Raw genomic sequence first — 24,165 nt, forward strand, 5'->3', positions numbered from 1 at the left:
AGGGCAGAGAGGAGAAAATGAACTGTTGAAACGTCTGCACAGGGATTCTAATATTCTACAGTATGGCATTAGCAGAAGTTCATGAAAAGAAGGGCAACCTAGATCATTTATATATTACTAATGTTTTCATGTACTATTTGCGCTTGAGAATGTCTGGAGGCATTGTAATCTCGATTACTTTTGTTTTTTCAGGTGGAGGACACGAAGGGAAGACTGGGAATAAGAGTCACTCCCAAATCTTACAGCACAATTATGCTGACTTTGTCAAGAGTCTCCCTCTAAGTGCTTTGCTGTACAGAAGACTGAATGAGACAGGCGTTTTGACGACAGACCAAATAGGCGAGATTGAGGTAGGGTAATTAGGAAAATTATATGTTTTTTCCAACCATATGGGAAATCATTTTTTTCAGATGTCAGTGCACTTACTCTATCCTACACAGAGTTGACATTCACAGTTATTTTCTACAACCCATTTAAAGCTGAGTTGATTTATGTTTGCACCAAACTGAGTTTATAGTACATCATGAAAAGGCCTAGTGAAAAATGTGCCAATCATACTGGATTAAACCAGAAAATGCACCACATACATAATTTCTGCCCCAGTTGTAAAACAGACATTATTATCAATTTTCTCAAATAAATGGATAGTTAAGGTAACAAAACAGTCACATCAACCGATACGTCCACCTTCAATGAATGGAAATATTGCCCATCTCCCAGGATCAACTGTCATAGACCCAGAATACCATACAATTTCAACTAATGGAGAGGCAACATCACTGTACACTAATTTGTAATAATCAGTCCATTCATGAATTCAATGCAACAAATCTTCCAGAAATTCCCAACTCGTCGGCACTGGTGAAAATTCTTTATTGATCTTCTTTGGAAAAAACAGCAAGCAGCCAACGCGTTTCACTCTCCGACACTGAGAGCTTCATCAGGGCTCCAAATTCCATTTGCAACAATTGCTTCTAGTTCGACTAAACATAAAGTCCCTAATCCATTGTGTATATTAATTCCTATTGTGTTAGTACGCCATGGTTGATATCAGCTCGTCGCAGAGATGGATGGGGATGTTCCTTTAGGACGTTTGTTAATGGGTAGAATGAAGAGCAGCTGTTGTCACATCACATAACACCATTAATGTCAGATTATGGCATCCACTGAATATATCTTGCTTGTTTCTTGCTGGGTAACATCTGTTGAAGTGCGAATTCCTGTCTCAACTCGACTGTGTCTCAACACTGGAAGACCTTCACTTTGAGAGAGTATTTCATTATTTTTACATTCTACATATGAGTTCCTGTGTCTATTCTGTGGGGCAGGTGCAGATTTAGGGTTTGATAGGGTCTGAAATGAAGATAAAGGTAAAGACAGGGATTCCTTCCTCCTCTTAACAGGCAGACCAGGGCTCCTTCCTCATGGAAAAAGGAAGAGATTGGGAGTGGGAGTGGCAAATTAGTATACAGTGTTCTAATATTTCAGCTGTTTTGGTACTTCTAAGTGCTTTGTACTTACTTGTTCCCTTGACAAAGCCTCACTGCCCTAAACCACAGCTACCAAGGGTTGAGCTAAGGTTTTGCAAACGAGCTTTGCTAGGACCTAGTGGTGTTAGTGAGTGAGGGTGTAGGGCCTTAGAAAGCTGGAAATGTATGCACTTGATGGAAACAGGCAGAGGCTGCAATAATAATAAAAAACCAAGGCACTTTTGCGCCGTCAGAACGTCACTTTTTTGACGTTCCGTTTATGCAATGTGCCACTGACATATTTATAAGGTCACGTAAAGCCATGTTACGTGGCTTTTCATGGCCTTATAAATATGTGCCCCTTTCTCACAGAAAACTGCGTGAAAGGGGCGTTACATGGGTGTTGCTGTGGGTGTTCCCAGCCACATCCATGGCTTTTTGGAAATCATAAGTCTGCGGCAGCACTAAAAACATACGCCTCCCAAGTGAGGCGCAAGGGAGGCACAACAAGGAGAAATATCTTTATTCTGCAGCACACATAGAAAGAGGAAAAAGCCTCATGTGATTGCATTTGTGCAGGAAGACTTCCCTTCCGGCACAAAAATAATCATCCCCGCAACGCAGGCACCTTGCACCATGGTGCAAGGTGCCTGCGTTGGTGCACGCAGCCCATTGTGAAAAGGACAGGAATGCACCACATCTAATAGATACAGCACATTCCTGCCCTTTTCTTGTGCCGTAAGGCAGCACTGCATCAAAAAGATGGGTTATGCCCTAATCACCCATGGAAACATCTGGGCAAAAACAAAGCAAGAAGCACAAAAAAGATGTCCAGGGAAAAATATGCACAAGCGACTATAGCGAAAAGACGCTGCTTGTTGCGGTGGGACGCTGCTTGTTGCTTCTGGCTGGCGCTGCATCGGTGTGAGGGCTGTTCACACCCACGACTTGCGGAACCCGCTTCGCGGGTCCCGCTGCGGAACCCCCTCACCTCCACTTGCTGCTGCTGGTCTCCTGCCTGTCTGGCTGCTTCGTGGGGGCTTGTGAGGCTACAGGGCTGCGAGCGTGAACCGGGACTCATCTTCCCAGGAGCCCCGGACCCGGAGGCTGAGTCACCTGGCCCCGCTCTCCCTGAACGCCCCGCCCACACCTTGCTAAATTTAAACTGCACCTGGACCCTCTCTTCGTGGGACGCTGCTTGTTGCTTCTGGCTGGCGCTGCATCGGTGTGAGGGCTGTTCACACCCACGACTTGCGGAACCCGCTTCGCGGGTCCCGCTGCGGATCCCCCTCACCTCCACTTGCCGCTGCTGGTCTCCTGCCTGTCTGGCTGCTTCGTGGGGGCTTGTGAGGCTACAGGGCTGCGAGCGTGAACCGGGACTCATCTTCCCAGGAGCCCCGGACCCGGAGGCTGAGTCACCTGGCCCCGCTCTCCCTGAACGCCCCGCCCACACCTTGCTAAATTTAAACTGCACCTGGACCCTCTCTTCGTGGGACGCTGCTTGTTGCTTCTGGCTGGCGCTGCATCGGTGTGAGGGCTGTTCACACCCACGACTTGCGGAACCCGCTTCGCGGGTCCCGCTGCGGAACCCCCTCACCTCCACTTGCCGCTGCTGGTCTCCTGCCTGTCTGGCTGCTTCGTGGGGGCTTGTGAGGCTACAGGGCTGCGAGCGTGAACCGGGACTCATCTTCCCAGGAGCCCCGGACCCGGAGGCTGAGTCACCTGGCCCCGCTCTCCCTGAACGCCCCGCCCACACCTTGTCACGACACACCTCATTGGTCCTTGGGATATAAATACTGGAGAGTGACGCTGCGCGGGAGCGCGCGGGAGCGTCCAGGGCGAAGACCGGGCAAAGAGCGGGCCGTTTGAGGCCGTTCGAGTACGTGAGAGTCCGGTCCGGGCCCCCCCTCCTTCGCCTGGATCCAAAGGTATTTGAACTGTCAGTAAAATGTGCACACGGGAAACCAGGAGCAAAACTTCCTCACAAACTGCATCTGGGGCCGTTAAAGGACCTATTGACACTTACTTTGCCAAAGCTGGCTCCCTTTTGTTTGAGGAAATAGAGGTTCTCGAGCGCAGAATCTCACAAGAAATAGACTGGGTAAGAAGGTCCTCATTGGGCCCCATGGCCCATGTTAGAACCCCAGAAAATAGACCTGGTCTTCCAAATAACTATAGTATAGACCCGGCAACATGTCCTATCCCAGCCATTAATTTTACCAATCCCGAGTTTACTACTGAGGCCCCGAGTTACCTTGAGGACATGAGCCTTATGGCCCTACCCAACACGCAAATCCCCCAGCTTACATCCATAGAGAACACTGAGACAGCTAAAGTTGCAGGAACTAACCTAGACAGCAACAGGGGTACCAGGGAAGGGGCTGTTCCCAAAAAGAAGCAGGGCCTCCAAAATAAAGTAGATCATAGGACTAAAACTTCGAAATCTAAGCAAGCCAGAGGCAAAAGGGAGATAGGTGCTTCCTCCGAGCCCACTGGGAATACATTAGGACCGCCATCTCCCCTTAGAACGAGTAAGTTAACTTCATTACCACAACCTATTAGCAACGCACCATCAGATACTATTTCAGATGACATAACTTTAGAAGATATAGGCACCTTAGTTAGGTCTCTGTTGAGCCCTCTCGAGGCAAGACTGATTAAGATGGAAGCCAGACTAGTTAGCATTGAAAAGGCAACCGTGCAACTAGTAGACTCAATGAAAACTGTCAACAGTGGGACTAAAATATTTAGAGAGGGATCAGGTTCAAAACTTACCAAAGGCAACTTCCCTCCCACACCAACTACTAATAAATCCCCGCAAATTAATCCCAAACCCCCACAACCTGTACCAATTAACGCTCCGGCACCATTGGTTGTAAATAAGGCCCCCACTCCCATTCAACAACCAGCTATTGCTATCCCAAAATTAACCCTCCCGCCGAAAGACAATAATACCCAGCCTCCGGCCAAAGCTAAGAGTGACCCTCCTACTACTGGAGAGAAACCTGACATTACTTCTAAATCTAAATTCATAAACCTCCCCCCAGAAGTAGCACCTTACACTTTGGTTCTGGTGGGGGTCCCTGAATTAAATTCTACTACATCTGAATCCACCATCTCACTTATGAATAAAGTAATCAATTGGCTCTCCGTAAACAGACCCTTACCGAGAGGTACTACTAGCGATATAACCATGGCTAGGAGGGCAACGTGGGTGGGCTACACTAAGAAATCCATCGGTGGCGACTGCATTCTGGTCACCTTCAGAGATCCGAATGCAGCCGCATATATCTGCACTCGTGCTGCTGATGGGGATTTTGCGAGCGCCATCCAACCATTACCCCTCTCATTCTTTTACCCCTCAAAATTTTACAATCTGGAGGATCACAGGTGGAGGCATCACCAGGAGCTGTTGGAGGGTTGGGAAAATAGTCGGAGGAAGAATAACAACTATCCGTCATACAGGGAAAGACTAACAGAGCAGTTCCCTAGTTATGGGGGTGAGGCCGGCTGGGAAACTGTTGCAAGAAGGAGGGGGGGAGGCGGTGGACAGAGGAGGGGAATTCCAGGGCCACATAGAATACACTACCCCGCCCATCTATCTACCCATAACCGCTTTAGTAGCCTTGAGATGGTAGATTGACATGCGGTTGACGAGGGGAGCGCAATTCAAACATCTCACATAAATGGGCTCAAATTTGACCTGGGTGCTGATATTCATCCCTCAGCATTTGGCACAGTTGATCCTGCACATGTCCCAAGTGTCGCGCCCTCCTCTCCCCTCCATGATAATAACCCCAAGGGCACGTCCGTCGTCCCCACAAACCTTCGGCGGCCCCACGAGTGCACTACCACCACTTTGGCTCATATGGGCACGGCCTCCACCCAACCACTAGAAATAATAGTGATTTCATGGAATGTGGCTGGCCTTGCTAGCAAGATAGATTGCACAGAATGGGGTACATATATCAGTTCGAAGGATATAATTCTATTACAAGAAACTTGGGCGCGTGAAGAAATAGCATTTCCGGGTTTTGCCTCCTTCTTCAAAGCAGCTAAATGGGGGGGTAGGGGCAGGCCATCTGGGGGACTAACCACATGGGTAGCCACGGATTTAGGATGCCAAGCTACTTATCTAGAGACCGCTTCTGATGATTTACTGGCTGTCTCACTCGAGTGGCCAGACTCATCGAAGTTGATAGTAATTAATATCTATTCAAGGCCGGTTCCAATGCATAAAGAATCTGGCACAGTGGATGAGCTAGCCAAGCTCCTAGAAGGTATCCCAAGCGAACTGGCTTGCCTGGTAGGAGGCGATTTTAATGCTCAATATGAACCACTGCCGGGGCTACGTGATGGTCCTTCTCTGGAAGAAGACTCATATTGGCTCATACCTGAGACGGTGGCACCTTCCCCACGCGCTTGGACCCCACTTGCCCTACAGATAACCGCCCTCACTCTCAACCTTGGTCTAAGGGCATGCAACGGTCGCACTAAATCAGACACGCCAAGTATCCATACTTTTAATAAACCCGGCAGCGAATCCAGATTGGATTACATAATGGTTAAACTGTTCATGTGGTCAGCAATAGTGGACTTTAAAGTTACCCCAAGACTAGACAGTGACCACAACTCCCTGGAATTGACCTACTGTCTACCTGGGAGAGACCCAAGAATCAATGGGTTGGTTAAAGATAAAACGGGCCTCCTACTTGAAAATAATCGTAGGAAGGTCAAGTGGGAGAAACTGGCCAGCAACCCAGAACGAATATCCCGCCTATATGAAAGGATAATTCCATTACTGGAGGATGCCTTCCAGCTAGGATCTAGGGTTTTAGACGACGTTATGCGAGGAGAGCTTGCACAAATACATGCAGGCATCCTCATTGCCCTAGAGCAGGATCTATTTTCATCTTCAAAGCAAAGGAATGGCCTTAAACCAAAGACATCTTGGTACAACGCTGCTTGCAGGGAAGCCAAGGCCAACTTGCTACTTGCCATAAAGGAACATCACAACAAAGATGAAATTCGCGCCAGGAGAAGATCCTATAAAATCCTCCTTGAGAATGCAAGGGCAGAATGGGACCACGATTACTGGGAAAATCTCACTAATGCATTAACAACCAGAGATTCCCGTAAATTTTGGCGTGTAGTGGCGAATGGCACGGAGGATTTATCTTCCGCAATAGAGCCCAATATAGCCCCCACGGTATGGCAGACCCATTTTGAAGCCCTGTACGCAGAGGGTGGGGGTGAACAGAACAGAGATGGTCCCACAATTTCATTCTGCCCGATCGGGGTTGCTTTCACTGAAAAAGAAGTGAGGGAAGCCATTAAAGGGTTAGCTGCTGGAAAAGCCCCTGGTCTCGATGGGGTGCCCGGTGACCTGTTTAAGCAGGAACCCGGGATATGGGCACCTTATCTCACACTAATATTTAATGCCATTGCCGGGGGACTGGAGGTGCCTGATACTTGGAGGGGAGCAGAGGTGGTCCCAATTTTCAAAAAGGGATCCCCCTTGCTCCCCTCCAACTATCGTCCTATCAGTTTAATCGATATATCCCAAAAATTGTTCGGTAGACTGATTTTGAACCGATTTCAGGCCTGGATCGAAGAAATGGAAATCTTGTCCTCTTACCAGGCAGGATTCAGGGAGGGCGTGTCAACCATAGACCAAATCTTCAGGTTAAATCTCCTCTACTGGAGAACAGCCATAATCGAGGGCGGCAGTCTATACACCATCTTTGTAGACTTACGTGCCGCCTTTGATTTGGTTCCCAGAGCGAGGCTATGGAGAGTTATGGAAGAGCTGGACGTACCTACTGATATCCTGACAATCCTGATGAGACTTCACCACAATAACTACGCTCGCGTAAGGTGTGGCAAAGGTGGCAAACTAATCGAAAGGTTCCCCGTTCGCAGAGGCGTGAGACAGGGTTGTGTGCTCGCACCGACCCTGTTCTGCATCTTTGTGAACGGGGTAGTTGCCCACCTAAACAGGATTCACAACTCGGATGCTCCAAAATTAACCGGCAGCAGGGTGCCTGCAATTATGTTTGCAGATGACACCCTGCTGCTGTCTAAATCCCCTACGGGGATCCAGCGCATCTTGGATGGTTTTCTAGATTTTTGTAACGATCGGGGACTGGAAATCAACCCTCAAAAAACTAAGTTCATGATTCTGAACCCCAAGCCCCAGAATCGTGCCCCACCCAGGCTCGGCACAACACAATTGGAACGTGTGCACAATATTGAATATTTGGGGATCACGTTAAACGAACATCTATCGTGGACGTCTCATCAGGCCAAAGCGACCATCAAACTGGCACAGTTGGCGGGTGGCACTTTGCGCTTGGCGAACAAATCTTTCTACCGTCCACTGACCCCAATTATTCACATATATAAAACCCAAGCAAGGGCGGGTGTTACATATGGGGGTGAAATCTGGGGTCACACTCATGTCCCAAAGTTACAGTCCACCGAAAACAAATTCCTGAGACAGGTAACTGCCCTTCCTCAAAGCACTCCATTACTCCCCCTTAGATTAGACCTGGGAGTAAGACCAATATCAGAGGAGCTAGGTCTTAAACCCCTAACCTTTTGGAGGCGTTTGTGGTGTAGCTCCGATCTATTAATTTACAGAGAGGAACTTCAGGAATTCTTACAGCTGCGGAACACCTCGAGGATTCCGTGGCTGACCTATGTTAAGGGTAGGTTTGAGGATCTGGGTTATCCGGAATTATGGACCGACCCTTCCAAATCCTGTGTAAAGATTTCAAAGAAGGCACTCGCAAGAGCATACTACAATTTGATGCTCACAAGAGCCATCAACGAGAGCCGTGTAGGATCCTTGACCCACTTATTCCTGAAAGCAAAAGACTCCTACTGCCTTGAAAGCACTCTTGATGCGATCTCCCCTCTGCTAACGAGGAAATTATTCTTTCAATGGAGATATGGATGCCTTCCTTTAGCTTTTTTCACAGCGTCTTGGTTTCCATGCTCCACCACAGCAACCTGCCCTGTTTGTGCTCATCCGAAAGAAGACGAAGTTCATGCCGTTTTTTTCTGTAAGGGCTACAAGAGGAGCAGGAAACGCTGGTTAGTCCCGTTACTTAGGAACTTGGGCTTCAGATCCTTCCAACCAGCCTATAGGGTTTTAAAGTCAGACCTTTCTCCCATTGTCGTTTTTGCACTTGCGAAATTCTTAACTTCCATGTGGTTTACCCGTAGCAGCGTCCTGAAAAGACTTGTATAAATTGACTTATGGTTAGATTTTAGCACAGTACACTATACTTCCTTTTTTCCCTTAATGCATTTTAATGTCTTAATTCATTGGATCACATCATGTTTAATACTTTTTTAATTGTTCATATTTTGCTATGTATCTTTTATGATCTGTGATCGAAATAAAGATTTCTGAAACGAAACGAAAAGACAAAAAAATTTGTCTCATGCATGTGAGCAAAGTCCCCAACTATAACTTGTCAACTCTTTATGGACTTATGAGGATGTTCTCAGTTCTTTTAACATATCTTTCTTTTATTATAGATATGGGTATATGCACGATTAAACATTTATCATGAAGCAAAAAAATATATATACAAAAACACATATTCACAATCAAAAGTTGATCAAAATCTTTTGTAGTACCCATCCATTTTAACCTGGTTGCACTCAAATGCAATATCACAGCAATCCAGGGAGAGGTAATCCTATTTACACACTACCTAGACAGAAAGGCAACCTCCTATCTATTCAGTCATTTATATAGCGTGTAGCAAACATATTCAAACATCAGATTTCAATTTAGATGGACCCCTCCTCTTCATATGTTGACGCGTTTCAGCCCACTGAGTCAGGCCTCCTCAGGACAAGGGTAACCCAATTGAACACAAATACTCCCTACAATACAACATACCACAATTTAAAACCATACACTTTGTTCTCATCATAAACAAACATGCCGTGTATTGCTCATGCATAGACTCATGCACATGCAGGGAAATAGACTCAAGCATAAAGTGACCACCACAGAAGAAAATAGAAGAATTAAAATCAAAGTTGAGGTGATATTACATCCATTGCACCCAACACGTGTGCCTGTACATCGTGAAACCACTCCAAAACCTCTCCTTAAAAATAACCATGCTTAGTGTCAGTACTCTGTACCAAGGAGTCCGTTTTCAAAACTCGCCCACTTTCCCAGTAAGCACACCTCTAGCTCAACCTACTTTGGTCGGGCGACAACAGCTCTACAAAATCGGAACCAGACGCCACCGTGCATCTGTACCTGCTGAAATAAAGTAAAATCTAGTGTTGGGGGTCTCACCGCCACGGAAAATGCACACCTTCTGTGCCCAATCCTGAAACCCCCATTTAAATTACTTACAAGTATCCTGTCGGTAAAGCCATGTTACGTGGCTTTTCATGACCTTATAAATATGTTCCCCTTTCCTACGGGAAACTGCGTAAAAGGGGTGTTCCATGGGTGTTGCTGGGGGCGTTCCCAGCCACATCCATGGCTTTTTGGCACTGCCCCAGATTTACGAGAAATCGTAAGTCTGAGTCAGCGCCAAAAACGTACGCCTCCCAGGTGAGGCGTAAGGGAGGCACAACGAGGAGAAATATCTTTATTCTGCAGCACACATAGAAAGAGGAAAAAGCCTCATGTGATTGTTTTTGTGCAGGAAGGTTTCCCTTCCTGCACAAAAATAATCATCCCCGCAACGCAGGCACCTTGCACCATGGTGCAAAGGTGCCTGCGTTGGTGCACGGCAGCCCATTGTGCGCCGGCGAAAAAGGACAGGAATGCATCGTATCTAATAGGTTCCTGCCCTTTTCTTTTGCCGTAAGGCAGCACAGCAGCAAGGCTTGCTGCGCTGCCCTACGGCAAAAAACCCATAAATGAGACCTCAAGAGTAATGAGATCACTTATGTTCTTTTAGCAAAGGATGGGTGGTAGATGCCGGACAGCTGCCATTTCCAATGGGGCGCAGTAAGCTAGCTCAATACGTTTATCTGCTCCCGCCCTCTTGGTGATGCTCTCCGTATCCAGGAGCACACTGTCATTTTCTGTGAACTGATCTATGTCACATCATGTGATATTATTTCCTGTATTGATATCATTATGCTTATGTTTGAAACCTGAACATCCTACCTGTTTTGGTCAGAGAAAGTTGGCCATTCCATAGTAAAAAAATCAGAAGTGTAGAAGTTACGCTGCAGATGACTACACTTCCTACGACACGGTGAGACGGTTTACTTGTGGTAGGAAGAGTTGTCATGTTTAACTTTGGCTTCCTTTACCTTTGGTAGTGCACTCCAGGGATGCAGCACACTCAAACGGTATTTTTCTTGAGGTGACATCACCCAGTACTGAACTACCCATCTCAGCCATGTAGACACAAACACTACTCTCTTATTGGTTCCTGCCTGAGGGCTATGCAGTTATGCAAAACTGTCATTTGATGGTACCGGAGAGATCAGAAAATAATGATCGACATAGCATAAAAGGCATGTTTTGAACTCACCAGTGCCTAGATTCAGGTGAGCACACTAGCATCTCTTTCTAAAACTAAAAAATGTAAACTTGGGTTCAATTTCTGTTATACAGCTGGAAGATTCTACAGAGCGTAAAGTTTCCAAACTTCTTGAAATCTTGAAGAAAGAAGATCAACAAATGTTTATATCTTTCTGTGATGTGCTTCGTGAGATGGGATACCGGCATTTAGCTCAGACACTTTTTAGAGAAATAACCAGACATGAGCCATCGTTCTCTACAGGTAATAAGCTGTGTTTAATTTCTAACATAAAGGCCACTGCTGGCAAATGCCAGGGTTGTCAAATACCAAACCAGCCTAAACTGGAATCCACTTTATGTCTCTTTCGTCTACCACTTCTTTCTTCTGTCTTCCTGCGTCTTAGTTTATTCTTACAGGTTCTTCTCTACCCCTCTTTTCTCCCTTTGTCACTGTTTTCCCATGTTTCTTTTCCTCATTTTGCCTCCCTTTTCCACTCCTTTCTCTTCTTCTGGGTGAAAGTCTGATGTTTAAAAATAAGTTCTGGTCCCTAAAAATGAGTACCTGTACCCACCACTTGAAATCACCAGCAAACATTATCATGCATGGGGCTCCTCAACAAAGCAGGTGGTTTTCACAGTGGCAGCGGAAAGGGAAGATAGAGAGTGAGGAGGGACTTAATTCCCATATAAACAAAGGGAGGCAAGTGAGTGCTGCTGGCATCCGCTAATGAGGACAATGATCTGATGAGTATAAATAGTGACTTCTTGAAAACCGAGAATTTATAGACATATGTTCACTGATTTATTTTATTTTTATTTTTAATCTATGGGATGGATCATGTCAAAGACGAGCTGGGCCAATACAAATAGCATCTCTCCACAATGTTGCTCCCTATCTGCCTGTAAGCCATATGACCATGCTAAGGGCTTTCTTAGCATCCGGAGCTGCAGCCACATGTTTTAGAAGCAGAAGGAAGGGAGAGCCCAGCTGGCCAGGCTGGAGGTGATTCTACTTCCCCTCTGCTTTATCTAAATAAATCCGATGGGTGGAGAGGGTCGAAAGTGGCGGTAGACGAGCTACTGCCCCCAACACCTATGGGATGGTGAAGCCCCAGACCTGTTTTTCTTCTGAAGTGGCCTTGGGAGGTCTTCCTCCGGATATGTCAGTGAGCATTTTCTTTTAAATGAACCTCAAAAAGACACAGGCACTACAGACAGATGAATTAGGAAGGAGTATCACATCAGTGCAACTAAACAACACTAAAATACCCATATACCTTCAAATGAGCAGTGCATCCACTACCCAGTCCTGCAACAACTGAGGCAACCACCCCCAGCAATGGCAGATCTCTGCACCCTCAAAAACTGAAATTAATTTGAAAATAAAAGAAACCACATCATTTATAAAAAGAAAAAAAGAAAACTACCAAGACGTTGAAGAAAGACACACTGCAGGTGCAGACCGCACTCTATCATCACAGTTTGGAATTGAGTTGACATGTTTCTCAGTAGATAATACCTCATCCACTGTTAAAAACCCGGTCCAAGGTTGGTCAAAAAGATAAACACAGGGCCCTCTATGACTTGGCCCATAGCCATTAAAATGCCTACCATTTTATCAGCTGATAACACTCATCCATGTGATAACCAATTGCATATTCATATGACTTGGGATGGAGCAAAACAAGCAACCAGTGGGACATACATGACCCAACAACCTCAGTCTGTACTGTCAAAAATAGATCTAAAACCCTCACCATATCTGTGACAAACAAAGGTCAAGTGCAAACAAAACCTGCTTTGGTATTTCTGGTAAATCAGTACTTTATAGAACTGCAGGCTAAAGGTGCAACAAGATCAAGAATCTATTTACACTGAAGCAGACCCTATACCTGACCAACACGCTGATTGAATCTGAAGCTATCGCACCAGCACACACAGAGTCAAAACGCCCTTAAAGTGACTTTGAATCATGATATCACATCGAGGCCACTGAGTGAACTTGTCTGCCGAAGTAGATGCTTGACCCTCGAAACAACTAACTGTCACCAGACCATGACAGCATCCGGCCACTCATGTAGGGAGTATTAGAACAGACCCTGCATCTGAAAACCACCCATAAGAGTTAATAGCGGGAGATTTCAATCTTCACCTTTTGGGCAGGTCATGCGACGAGGACCTACTTTGGGATCTATCAGAGGAGTGGGAAATGCCAGCCCATGGACCAACTCACCTAAACAGGCAAACCAGATCATCAATTTACTTACTACGAGAACTAGAACATCTCAATTTAAGGGCCCTGAATGGCTGCTTCATGGAGGAGAATCCTCCTTCACCTACATTTCACTCAACAACAACTACTTTTCTTCTCGACTATACATTTGTTACACTCCGTGTTTCATAAAATCTCCTCTTACCATTTGGGAGACAACAAGCAAAGTGACCACCTACTGCAAGAAGTAACACTCAAAGCAAAATCCCAAATCTGTAAACCAGGTCAGAAAACCAATTAGCATAGAATTCAGTAGAGAAGCTCTCAGAAATTGCATAAGTCCTCCTTCGTCAAGAATTTGACACCACAACATACCCCTTAACCACATGGGAGAACTTCACAAAGATCTTCAGGGATACATACGCCATCAAGGTAGGATTAAAAAAGGGGTCAACAGCAAGGAACCCCTCATTAAACATAATCACTCCCCAGGTCAGAAGACTCAAACGCTCCATAAAGCAAATATTAAGACAACTCCGCAGGAACCCTCAAAACGTAACCCTGCAAGGAGAACTGAGAAAATCCTGAAAAGAACAAAAATGGACAAAAAGGCAAGAAAATGAATGATTGTGGGCAAGGCTGCTGCCCGATTCAAGAAGCAAGAACGCTGCTCGGTTCTGGTGGACAATCAACACCCTCCAGCGGCCAAGCCACCAAGGAATAAACTACCACTTCAGAGAAAGACTGGGCAAAACACCTGCATCACCACTTTAACGCCAGGATAAACGGAGAGAAAAGATCGGTGAAGAACCCTGTGTCAAACCAGGTGACGATACACACCCAGGTACCAGACTGACCCATAAACCAAAACTCCAGCACCATCACTCCAAGAGCCTGGATCAGGGAGGAGAAAAAACCGGGAACGAGTCCTGCGCCAAAAAGAAAGGGGGCACTCACTCAGGCACTACACAGAGCCAAACCACATCCAACAAAGAAGTAGAAGCAGCAGGCATTGAAGCACCTCAAACCAGCAACGAGGAACTCCATAGTACATCAGCGCAACAAATCAGGAGGCAAATAGCCAAAGGGAGATCAGAATACCACCCATCCCGTACAAACATGACCCATAGTACTGGAGTAAAGTTCTGGCGCCAGTCTTCAACAAGGCACTGGAGAAAGAAACGTTAGATCAACGAGATATTATGCTGTTCCTTATAGGTCGGAATTATAAAGAGTCGCAGGAGACAAGGACCCCATAATTCCAATAGTATGGAAAAATATTGGGAATCCAAAGTTTTGGATAATAATGCCCTCACACACCCTTGCAGGTGTCATGCTTCATCATCTGGGCTGCTCCTCGTCGGGTCGGCGGTGCAATACCCGACGGGCTCCCTAAAATTAGGGGCTCTTTGGCGGAGGTCTTTTTATCCAATTGCCGTGTGATGACGTGCGGGTATGGGGCCAGAATTGTGTAGATGAAGTGAGATAAAATAGGGTTGGGAGTGCCGAGGTAAGCAAGTTTTTTTATTCTGGGGATCTCCTACCCTAATTAAAAATAAAGAGCAAGGCACTAATCTGAGTATGATGTCTCATATAGTGTGTTTCCTTGTTCTATCAAGTGTGGGCCCCCCCTCTATTGTTCTCAACTGGAGAAAGAAACCATCCCAGAATCTTGGAAGGGATCAACGATCTCTCCAATCTACAAGCAGGGCGACAAGTGTAATGCAAACAACTATTGTCTTGTCTCCTTAATCGATAATGAGGCTAATTACTACGCAGGAGTGATCCTAGAAGAACTTACATCTTGGGCCTCATTAAAATCCATCATTCCAGTAAACCAAACCATCTTCTGCAGACAAATGGTATCCATTACCAACATCAGGACCCTGTCACTGCTGATTGATGCAGTCAAAGAGGCAAAGCAACCACAATTTATATATTTTAGCTCTGCATTCGGTCATGTAGACTGTGCTAGACTATGGCAGAAATTAGGAAAATGGGGCATTCCACCTGCCCTCTTAAACCAGCTGATCTTACTACACACAAACACCTGGGTCAAACTCAAGTCAGGATCAGGGACACACATCTCCAGGTGCATAAACACCACCAAAGGGCTAAAGCAAGAGTGTGTCCTAGCTCCTTTCCTTTTTAACCTCTTCATGGCTGACCTCCTGGCAAAACTGGATAAAAGCATAGCACACACCCTGAACGTGGGAAATATGTCCCTTTCCAACCTTATATATGCGGACAACCTGGTCTTAATAAGCAGAACACCAATTTGATTACAGAACCTACTGAATACTACCAAAGACTTTTCATATTAACTTAAGCAAAACAAAAACAATGGCAATAATGTAAAATAGAAAGAAAAAGCTGCACTGGCACTTGGACGTGCATCACCTAGAAACTGCAATGGAATACAACTACCTTGAAGTTTTACTAGACAGCAAACCTCAGATGGAGGCCCTGCACAGGAAAGACATCACAGCAACAATAGCAATGAAGCCCCCTAAAAAAAGCGCTACTAGACCTGACCTTAGATCCACTGCTACAGGTCTTATTGGCCAAGCTACAACCAACGTTAACCCACGGAAGCAAGCCAATGCTATGGAGGGATGCAATCGATTTGGACAAAATCATCATCCGTGCCTATAGAGCGATCTTCCACATCCCGAACTATGCTTCCCCAGCCCAAATCTGGTTAGAATTTGGTCTACAGAAACAGACTGTGGCCAGAAGGGGGGGTCAAGGTGGGGGGGCGTTCATAAAAAGATGGCATAAAATCAGGGGAGTCGAGCAAGGCTCACTAAACTCACAACTCTGAAACGAACTTTCACACTGGGGAAACTCACCCACCAGGGAGTCTAGGAGGTGCTAGACTCCCTATCGAAACAAGGCTTAACCAATCTGTGGAATATCCCAGCAACCGATTTGAGCTTCAAAAAAGCAGTAACTAAAGCTACAAAAGCTAAAATCTATAATCGAAGATAAAGGAACTCTGGCAAAAAGGGCACACGGCTGATCTGTTCTCAGTGACTATAAATCCCTCAATCCACAACCCTACTTGAGCGCAGGGTTCAAAATCATGACGAAGGAGAAATTTTAAAGATATCACCTGGGCATCCTTCCGCACTTACCTCCCTGGAGATGGAAGTAAGGATCTTGTGCACATAATCTGTATCTGCCCAAGCCTACTGGACGTTAGGCGCGATCTGCTCCGCCCAATCTTCAAACAAAAAGGCATTACATCCTGTAGGCAGGCAGTAAAGCTCTGCTTCAGCCCAACCACAATGCAACTAAATTTCTGTTTCACAAAGTTTCTCAGCACAGCAGATAGGAGACATCATCACACACAATAAAGCAAAGTAGAACACGACTTGTTTGCGAATCCCAATGTATTTCAGGTGAGTTCACCCTTCTTCAGGCGAAATTCGACATTGAAGTCGTACTGTCTGTCTCGTCACACAAAAAGACTTTCAAAACTCTATACACATGTGGAATCCAATGACGTACATACACTGTAGGAAAATCTCACTCCGTCGTTATTATATACATAGAATTTCTTTGCCTCAGCGGGTGCTCCTTTCCACGGTATCCACTATACCCTGTGTATATTCCCTTATCCACTACACCGTGGTGCAGCGGACAGATGCTGGCTGCTACATCACCTATCGTAGTGCTTATCTGGGCTTATTGGCCCTTGTAACTATTGTCACTACCCTACTAGGGTGTCACTCTTGTGGCAAATATTTGCCTTTTGAATAGAACGACAATGTTTAATAATGCTTGCGATGCATAAAACAGAATATTAACAAAATATATTACAATGGTTCCATTATGAAACTGTATTGTGATGCTGCTACTAGGCTGAACTTCGTGTGTGTTTATACTTGCCCTGAAGAAGTCAATTTCATGGACGAAATGCATTGGCTGTCTTCACTGCAAATATGTGAAATTATTCCAAAAACAAAAACAGAAAGACAAGAATGACATCTTTGTTCTTGTTTTTGGATTATTGTTGTGGTGCATCTCTATGCTTTATATTGATTTCACAAATAACATCAATCATAAAAAAGTCAGTGATTTTATGTGCTTCATTTATGGGGCACGGGAGCGCCATTTGTAAAGGCTCTTGTTGCTAAATGTGCTATTAAAACTGTTGCAGTTTGAATAGTTCCTCCAATTATGATGAACATACAAACAATTTTCACTGCACACATTATACAACCTGGCATTTATTGTGCATCAGTGAAACAATTTCAACAAGGGAATTTGAAGCGTAACTTATGAGAAATGCCTTATTTTCTGTATAAAGGTCAGTCACAAGCATATCAGAAGCGGAATTTGACGGAAGCTGTGCTTGCCCTCAATGAGCATGAGTGGGCTCTGAAAGAAGAAAACATGAGACTGCACCGGAGAATCCAATATCTGAAGAGCAAATATCAGCATAAGTAAGTATCCACTGAGGCTTCCTTAGATACTTACCTGTTTTTTTTAATCTGTTTATTGAGATTATTCACAGCAACAACAAAACGCTACTAGCTCATATAGATATAAGTTCTCAGGCGTCACCCCTTTTCCAGAGTTTCTTTTAATTTAGATACTCCCAAATTAAATTAAACCTCATTCTTTTACACGGTGCACCGAGGTCCGAGTGATGCTGGGCGTGGTACAGCTGGAGAGTAGAGAGTTAAAATAAAGATAATAAAATCACAGCAGTGCCTTTTCATATGGCATACCACCTCCAACTCTGACCACAATCACGCCGAACACCCATCCACAACTTCTGGCGCCCAACATCATGAGAAGACCTTCATGAATTTACAATTCAGTGTTGAAGTTTGATGAGTCTGACACTCTCCGGCAAGCCTTGAGCTGCCGCTTATTGTGAGCAAGTGAATTTTTTACCCGTGATGTTCCCTTTTGAGTTTTGCATGATAGTGTAATATTGCCACCCCGTCAGATTTCAGGCCAGGCCATTTTTTTACTGTAAGAATGTCCATCATTCCTGTGCTCAAATTGGGGAAGAACAATAGTCTATGACAGAGCTCTTCCTTCTGATTAATTGCTTCCAGCATCAGTGGTCCTTTCCTATCACTGCCGGTGTTCCGCTTCTTTGCAGGGATTCTGTAAACTCAGCATATTATAGCACTCCAACTTTCACTTGGCCATCACTGTCTCGGCACACAAGGTCACCATTGACCCTTTTCAAATGGTTACTGTTGTATCTGTACGCGTGGTTTATTTATTTTTGCTAGTTCCATGTGCTACATTATACCAAATCTTTCAGCATTGGCGAAAATAATTTTAGATTCTATTAAGGACACAGAGGCAAGAATTATGCTTCTCAATCTTTATACTCATTAAACAGCAGCCAATGAAAAAACAGTAACAACATTATACACTACATGTCCCACGAGGCTTTGAACCACGCCTCTTAACATCAACCAATCCTAGCAGTCCAGAGTCTTACAAAATAGCGAGGCACCGTCTTACTGCCTCTTTCTTTGTAACAAACAGTCTTTCCTTAAGGCAAGTTCAAACAACAGGATACAGTTCCCACTCTCAACGGAGAGCAACTCCAAATAACAGGTCTCAGACGATACAACTTTATCCATAAACAGCGCAGAACACATAGCCAGAAGATATTCCATATTCAGTTCTGTTTGGAATCCGTTCCAGAAATCAGAAAAAAGTTTGAAAACCATAGAACTAAAGAAGTTTGGTATTCAAGGGAGGGAAGAAAAACATGTAGCAATACAGCATATGACATCATGACATTTGTAATACAACTCTTACCTGTCCCAACGGGTAGGATAATCTTCGCCTGTGTGTCCTTAATTGAATCTAAAATTATTTTCACAAATGCCGGAAAATTTTGTATTCTATGGCAGGACCGGAGGTTCAGAGTATGCTGGTTCAAAGATGACCAACAACCACAGAAGAAACATGCACAATTGGTTTGTAATAAAATATTTTAAACATTGAATCAGATGACCAATCCGCTGCCTTAAGGATATCCTCTAATCGGGGTCCCATAATAAGGGCCTTAGAGGCCATTGCACCTCTCGCACAGTGAGCGCCATACACAGATACATCTATACCGGCCTCAGCCATAACTCATCTGACTCAACGAGCCAAACGGGCCGCCGTTACTGTACTGAAAGGTTTGACAAAAGCAATGGTCCTAAAGGATCGGTTCTATGCAACAAAGTACGTTCTTCATAACTTTTTAAACATTTCATGACACATAATTTATCATTATGAGAAAAAGCAGGATAGTCAACAGAACAAGACATTGTTTTAGTTCTAGAAATAATGAATGATACATCCTGAGGAGAGAAAACCCTGCTTGCTAGATCTAACGCATATACATCTCAACAAGAAATAAGACATAAGAGTGTGATTTAGCTGATATTTGCTTTAATGATAAATCTTTATTGTCAAGCCAAGATTCCAATAATGAGAGAACATTAGACACATCCCATAACGTATTATATGTGGGTCTTGGTGGGCGAGCAACCCTCATACCTTTCATTAAGTTACATACCATCGGATGGATTCCAACCATCTTTCCATCTATGTGGTCGTGTCCCGCAGACAAGGCAGATATAAAATTGTTAACTGATCTATAGCATAAACCTGATTCTGCACATTCTGACAAAAATATGAAATGTCTTTCAAATCTGATCCCACTGCATCCACCTGACGTTGAAGGCACTAACCCATCCATCGTTTTCATGCCGCTGAATATCTTTTGCGGGTGGAAGGAGCCCAATCCTGTTGTATAAATTCGGCAACTGGCCTTCAATTCATTCATGTCTCCTGAGAGCATCCAAACCATGAGAACCAGTTGGTATTGAAGGACCAGTGGATGAGGGATCCCACTGGGTCCAGGAGTAATGCGGAAAAACAGGAAGTTGAACGGGGAGATCCACTGACAACTCCAGGAGAGTCGGAAACCACGGTTGTGTCTTCCACAGTGGTGTGACTAACACCAACGATGCTGACTGACGACGGACCTGAGCCACCACTCTCAGGATCAATGCAAAGGGAGGAAAAGCAAAATTCCTCTGCTGTCCCCACTGATGAAGAAAAGCATCTGTTCCGATTGCCATTGGATCCAGTCTCCAGCTGTAGAAGCGGGGAGGCTGAGTGTTGAGACGGGAGGCAAACAGGTCTATCTGACATGGGCCTCGAATATTAATGATCTCTTGAAACAAGGCAGGATGGAGCTTCCAGTCATTGAAGTCTGTCAGGAACCTGGAGACTGAAAGACTATGATGTATTTGCCGGGGATATATTAAGCCATTATTGTTACCTTCTGCGCAAGACAGAAATGGCAGACCTCTCATGCAATGTTGGCTAACAGACGAGATCTCGTCCCTCGAAGCGATTTATGTGCCTCACCGCTGACACATTGTCCGTCCTGAGGAGCATGCAACAATTGCTCTTTAGTGGTGAGATCGACACAATGGCAAACGAGCCCGCCAACAACTCTAGACAACTGATGTGTAATTTCAATTCTTCTGCTGACCAGCGTCCGACAGTAGCGAAGTCTCCGCATCTGGCGCTTCAGCCCCAGCGGCTGGAGTCTGATTTGATAACTATATCGGGAGAAGCTTCCATATTGGTTAACTACCATTGCGTTCTTCTTGAGCGTCGGGTGACAGAGAAACCAAGTGATCGTAAGTGACATTTCATTGAAGATAATGAATCTTGAGGCATTGCAATGCTCTGCAATGTAGAGGACAAGGGAAGAGCGCCTGGATCGAGGATGCCAGAAGGCCCACAATCCCCGCCAGGGACCTCAAAGAAACCCTCTGTTTCGACAACATCATTCGGATTTCCCTTTTGATGGACTTGATCTTGGTTGGAGGGAGGAGCAGTCACTGAGTCTTATTTTTATTTTTATTTTTTATTTTACGGAGTTTTATATAGCGCGAACTTGACACGGTATCGGGTATCAGAACGCATTACATAGCACCAGTTGCCTTACATGAGGACACATTCATTTTTTTTTGTTAGGCATGGTGAGATTAAGTGATTTGCCTAGAATCAAAGGATGTTCAGCGTCATTGCCGAGACTCGAACCCGGATCCCCAGACTCGAGATCGACTGCTCTAACCGTTAGGCCAACTCCTCTCCCCGAGTTGATCCGAAAACCCAAGAAGTCCACCTGTTGGGAGAGGGTCATACTGGATTTTTTTAGATTTATTACAAAACCCAGTTTCTGTAGCAGAGACATAGTCCACTGTAGATGAGTGCACAGTTGAGTCTGATCTTGTGCCAACAGAAGCATGTCGTCAAGGCAAACGATCATGCGAACTCCCAACTCCGAAGGCGAGTCACCACCGGTTTCAACAGCTTGGTGAACACCCAGGGAGCTGATGACAGGTCGACGGGGAGGGACCTGGTATCTGAACCGCTGTCCTTTCCATAGAAATTGGAGGTATCATTGATGTGGAGGAAAAATAGGAACTGTCAGACAAGCATCTTTTAGGTCGAAGCGCACCATCCAGTCGTTTTATAACAACAGATCTCTTAAAAGATGGATACCCTCCATCTTGAAGTGTCTGTAAATGACAAAGGGGTTGGATTCTCTGAGATTTGACACTAATCTCTGGCCTCCTACTTTCTTTTGCACCAAGAAGATCTTGCTGCAAAAGCCATCCGGAATAAAGGCTCCTGGAGCAATAGCCTGTTTTGTTAAAAGTTCTAGTAGTTCGGATTCTATAAAGGACTGCTCTTGTAGGGAAAAATGGAGAGGAGGAGGAGGGGCCTGTTGGGTGGGAACACAGATTAGCTCTATTTGGTACCCTTGAACAGTGTTCATGATCCATGCATCTGTGGTGACCCAATTGTGTACTAAATGCATCAATCTGCCACCAAGGGGAATCAAAGGGAGAAAAGGAATTGTTATCTGTAGATTGGGCGTCGTTTCTGAAACCTCGATTGATCCCTCTGTTGTAACAGCCACGGAAACCCCGAGATCTAGTGGGGTAGAATCTAGCCTGATCTGGTTCTTGGGTATAGCCTCTGCGTCTAAGAACAAAGCCACGTTGAGGACTTTGCTAGCTGTAGCGGCCATTCGAGCGTCCTCTGCCACGACCAGCCCTACCAGAGAGGGTATAGAATACCCTTTTGAGGGAGGACTGAGATTTGTCCAGGGATGTGAAAGTGTTTACAAATTGTGCGCTATCCTTCACAAACCGTTCGCCAAATAGTTGACCTTCCGCTAGCGGACCTGGCTCGGCTGAGGCCAGTTCTGCCACCTCAAAAGGACCGGCTTGCCTCTCTCTGAAGAAAGTGTGCAGTTCGCATTGCTAAGGAGGCAACTTGCTCACTGAGTCCATCCAGCTATGAGTTCCGGGTGAATAGCTGCAGCCGTTTCTGGTGCTTGTAGTGCTAATTCCAAAATTTTTGCCAGTGGGCCAGAGACATCGAGTAATTTATCTTGGCAGGCTCTCAGAGCCCTATCTATACCTTTCTTTTGGATCTTTCCTATATTTTTTGAGGAAGGTTTGCATAGAGGTGTCTATTTCTGGGGTCAGGGCGGTTTTGTTCGGAAGGTCTGGACGTGGGCATTCTGATCTAAGTCAGGATCTAACTTCTTTGTCGAAGCTCTTGAGCAGATTTGTCTGCATATATTCCGCCACCGCCGGGGCCCATTCGGAAGATCTAGGATGGATAATACTAGAAGGGTCAAACTTAAATGGAGAAGGAATAACAGGGGAAAAGGAGTGTTTTCATTTCTTAGCGCGCTTGCGCAGGCGAGATTCCTGTGAGGAATCAGTATCAGTGTCTGTATCGGTATGGGGATGGGGGTTAGAGGGGAAAGGTGATAGCGAAGGGGCCAGCCGATCGACATTATAGTCGTGGTATTTGGCTTTTTGCGTAACTTTGGTGTAAATTTTGACATGGGGCCAAGAGGGGCCTTGGGGTTCAGAGGGTAGGGGGGACGGGTAGAGGAGAGATTACCAGGAGGAATGTTAGGGTAGAAACTACTAATTGGTCAAGGCGGATTGAGATAGGCAAAAGGGCAGAGGATAGAGACTTGTCTAATTTTTTATCTAAAGTCTTATCAATGAGGGACTCCATATTTTCATCATAGTAATAGTCTTCATCTTCTGCAGGCCCATATGCAGCTAGTTCTTGTTCATAGACTTCACAGTCCGACATCTTAAAGAATATATTATAGACCTCTCAAAATTCCCCAGTGAGAAGCCAATTTTACAACCCTGACCAGCTTAGGATACAGGGCGTCAGAAGGGAGCAAGATGCTGGGACAGTGAGGCTGAAAAGGTACCAAAAAACACCATAATATTAGGGCTTGTGGGGAGCTAATGAAGAAAAGCATCTCTACAAAAATTGAGGCTGTTAGTACAGCAGCATGTAGGATTATAGACTGCAGAGAAAAATTTCCCAGAAAAGAAATGCTCCGAAAAAGCATGTCAAATCAGGCCCGGTACCGGCACAACACTGTCGAGGCTGCAATCCCTCAATTGTTCAAGCCAGTGGAGAGGCATCATCCAACGTGTGTCGGGAGTCTGCAGTCGCATGCCCTGACACGTGCAGACTCCCGAGAGGAACGCACAAGCAGCCCAATTGGGTTTCTTTACGCATCCTCGCTCCCAGGGAGGGGCCGCTCCCTACCGATGGCATGAGGAGCGCGCAGTGCAACGGCACGGCCGCATGGGTCAAAGCGGTCTAACTAACATCATTTACGGGCATAAAACATTAAAAACCATGCACGGAGAGAACAGCGCAACACGCACCGATGAATCTGAAAGTAAAAGTGTATTGCACAAGTTAGACACTGTGGAGCAGCAAAGAAAGAGGAAGTAAGATGGTACCTCACTCTTTTGTAAGACTCTGGACTGCTCGGATTGGTTGATGTAAGAGGCGTGGTTCAAAGCCTCATGGGATATGTAGTGGTTAATGTTTTTACTGTTTTTCATTGG

General features: G+C 45.3%; 1 protein-coding gene across 1 annotated transcript in view; it reads left to right on the forward strand.

Annotated features, from left to right (window-relative positions):
* Positions 1-24,165, forward strand: part of LOC146865427 (uncharacterized) — a 52,804-nt gene that overhangs the window by 11,661 nt on the left and 16,978 nt on the right. Inside the window, exons 2-4 of the mRNA XM_085632165.1 lie at positions 193-350; positions 11,083-11,251; positions 17,517-17,652. Coding sequence (XP_085488291.1) covers positions 193-350; positions 11,083-11,251; positions 17,517-17,652 — 463 coding nt within the window. The remainder of the gene's footprint in view (positions 1-192; positions 351-11,082; positions 11,252-17,516; positions 17,653-24,165) is intronic.

The sequence above is a fragment of the Triturus cristatus genome, chromosome 2_1, assembly GCF_964204655.1.
Source record: "Triturus cristatus chromosome 2_1, aTriCri1.1, whole genome shotgun sequence".
In the NCBI taxonomy this organism is placed as follows: Eukaryota; Metazoa; Chordata; class Amphibia; order Caudata; family Salamandridae; genus Triturus; species Triturus cristatus.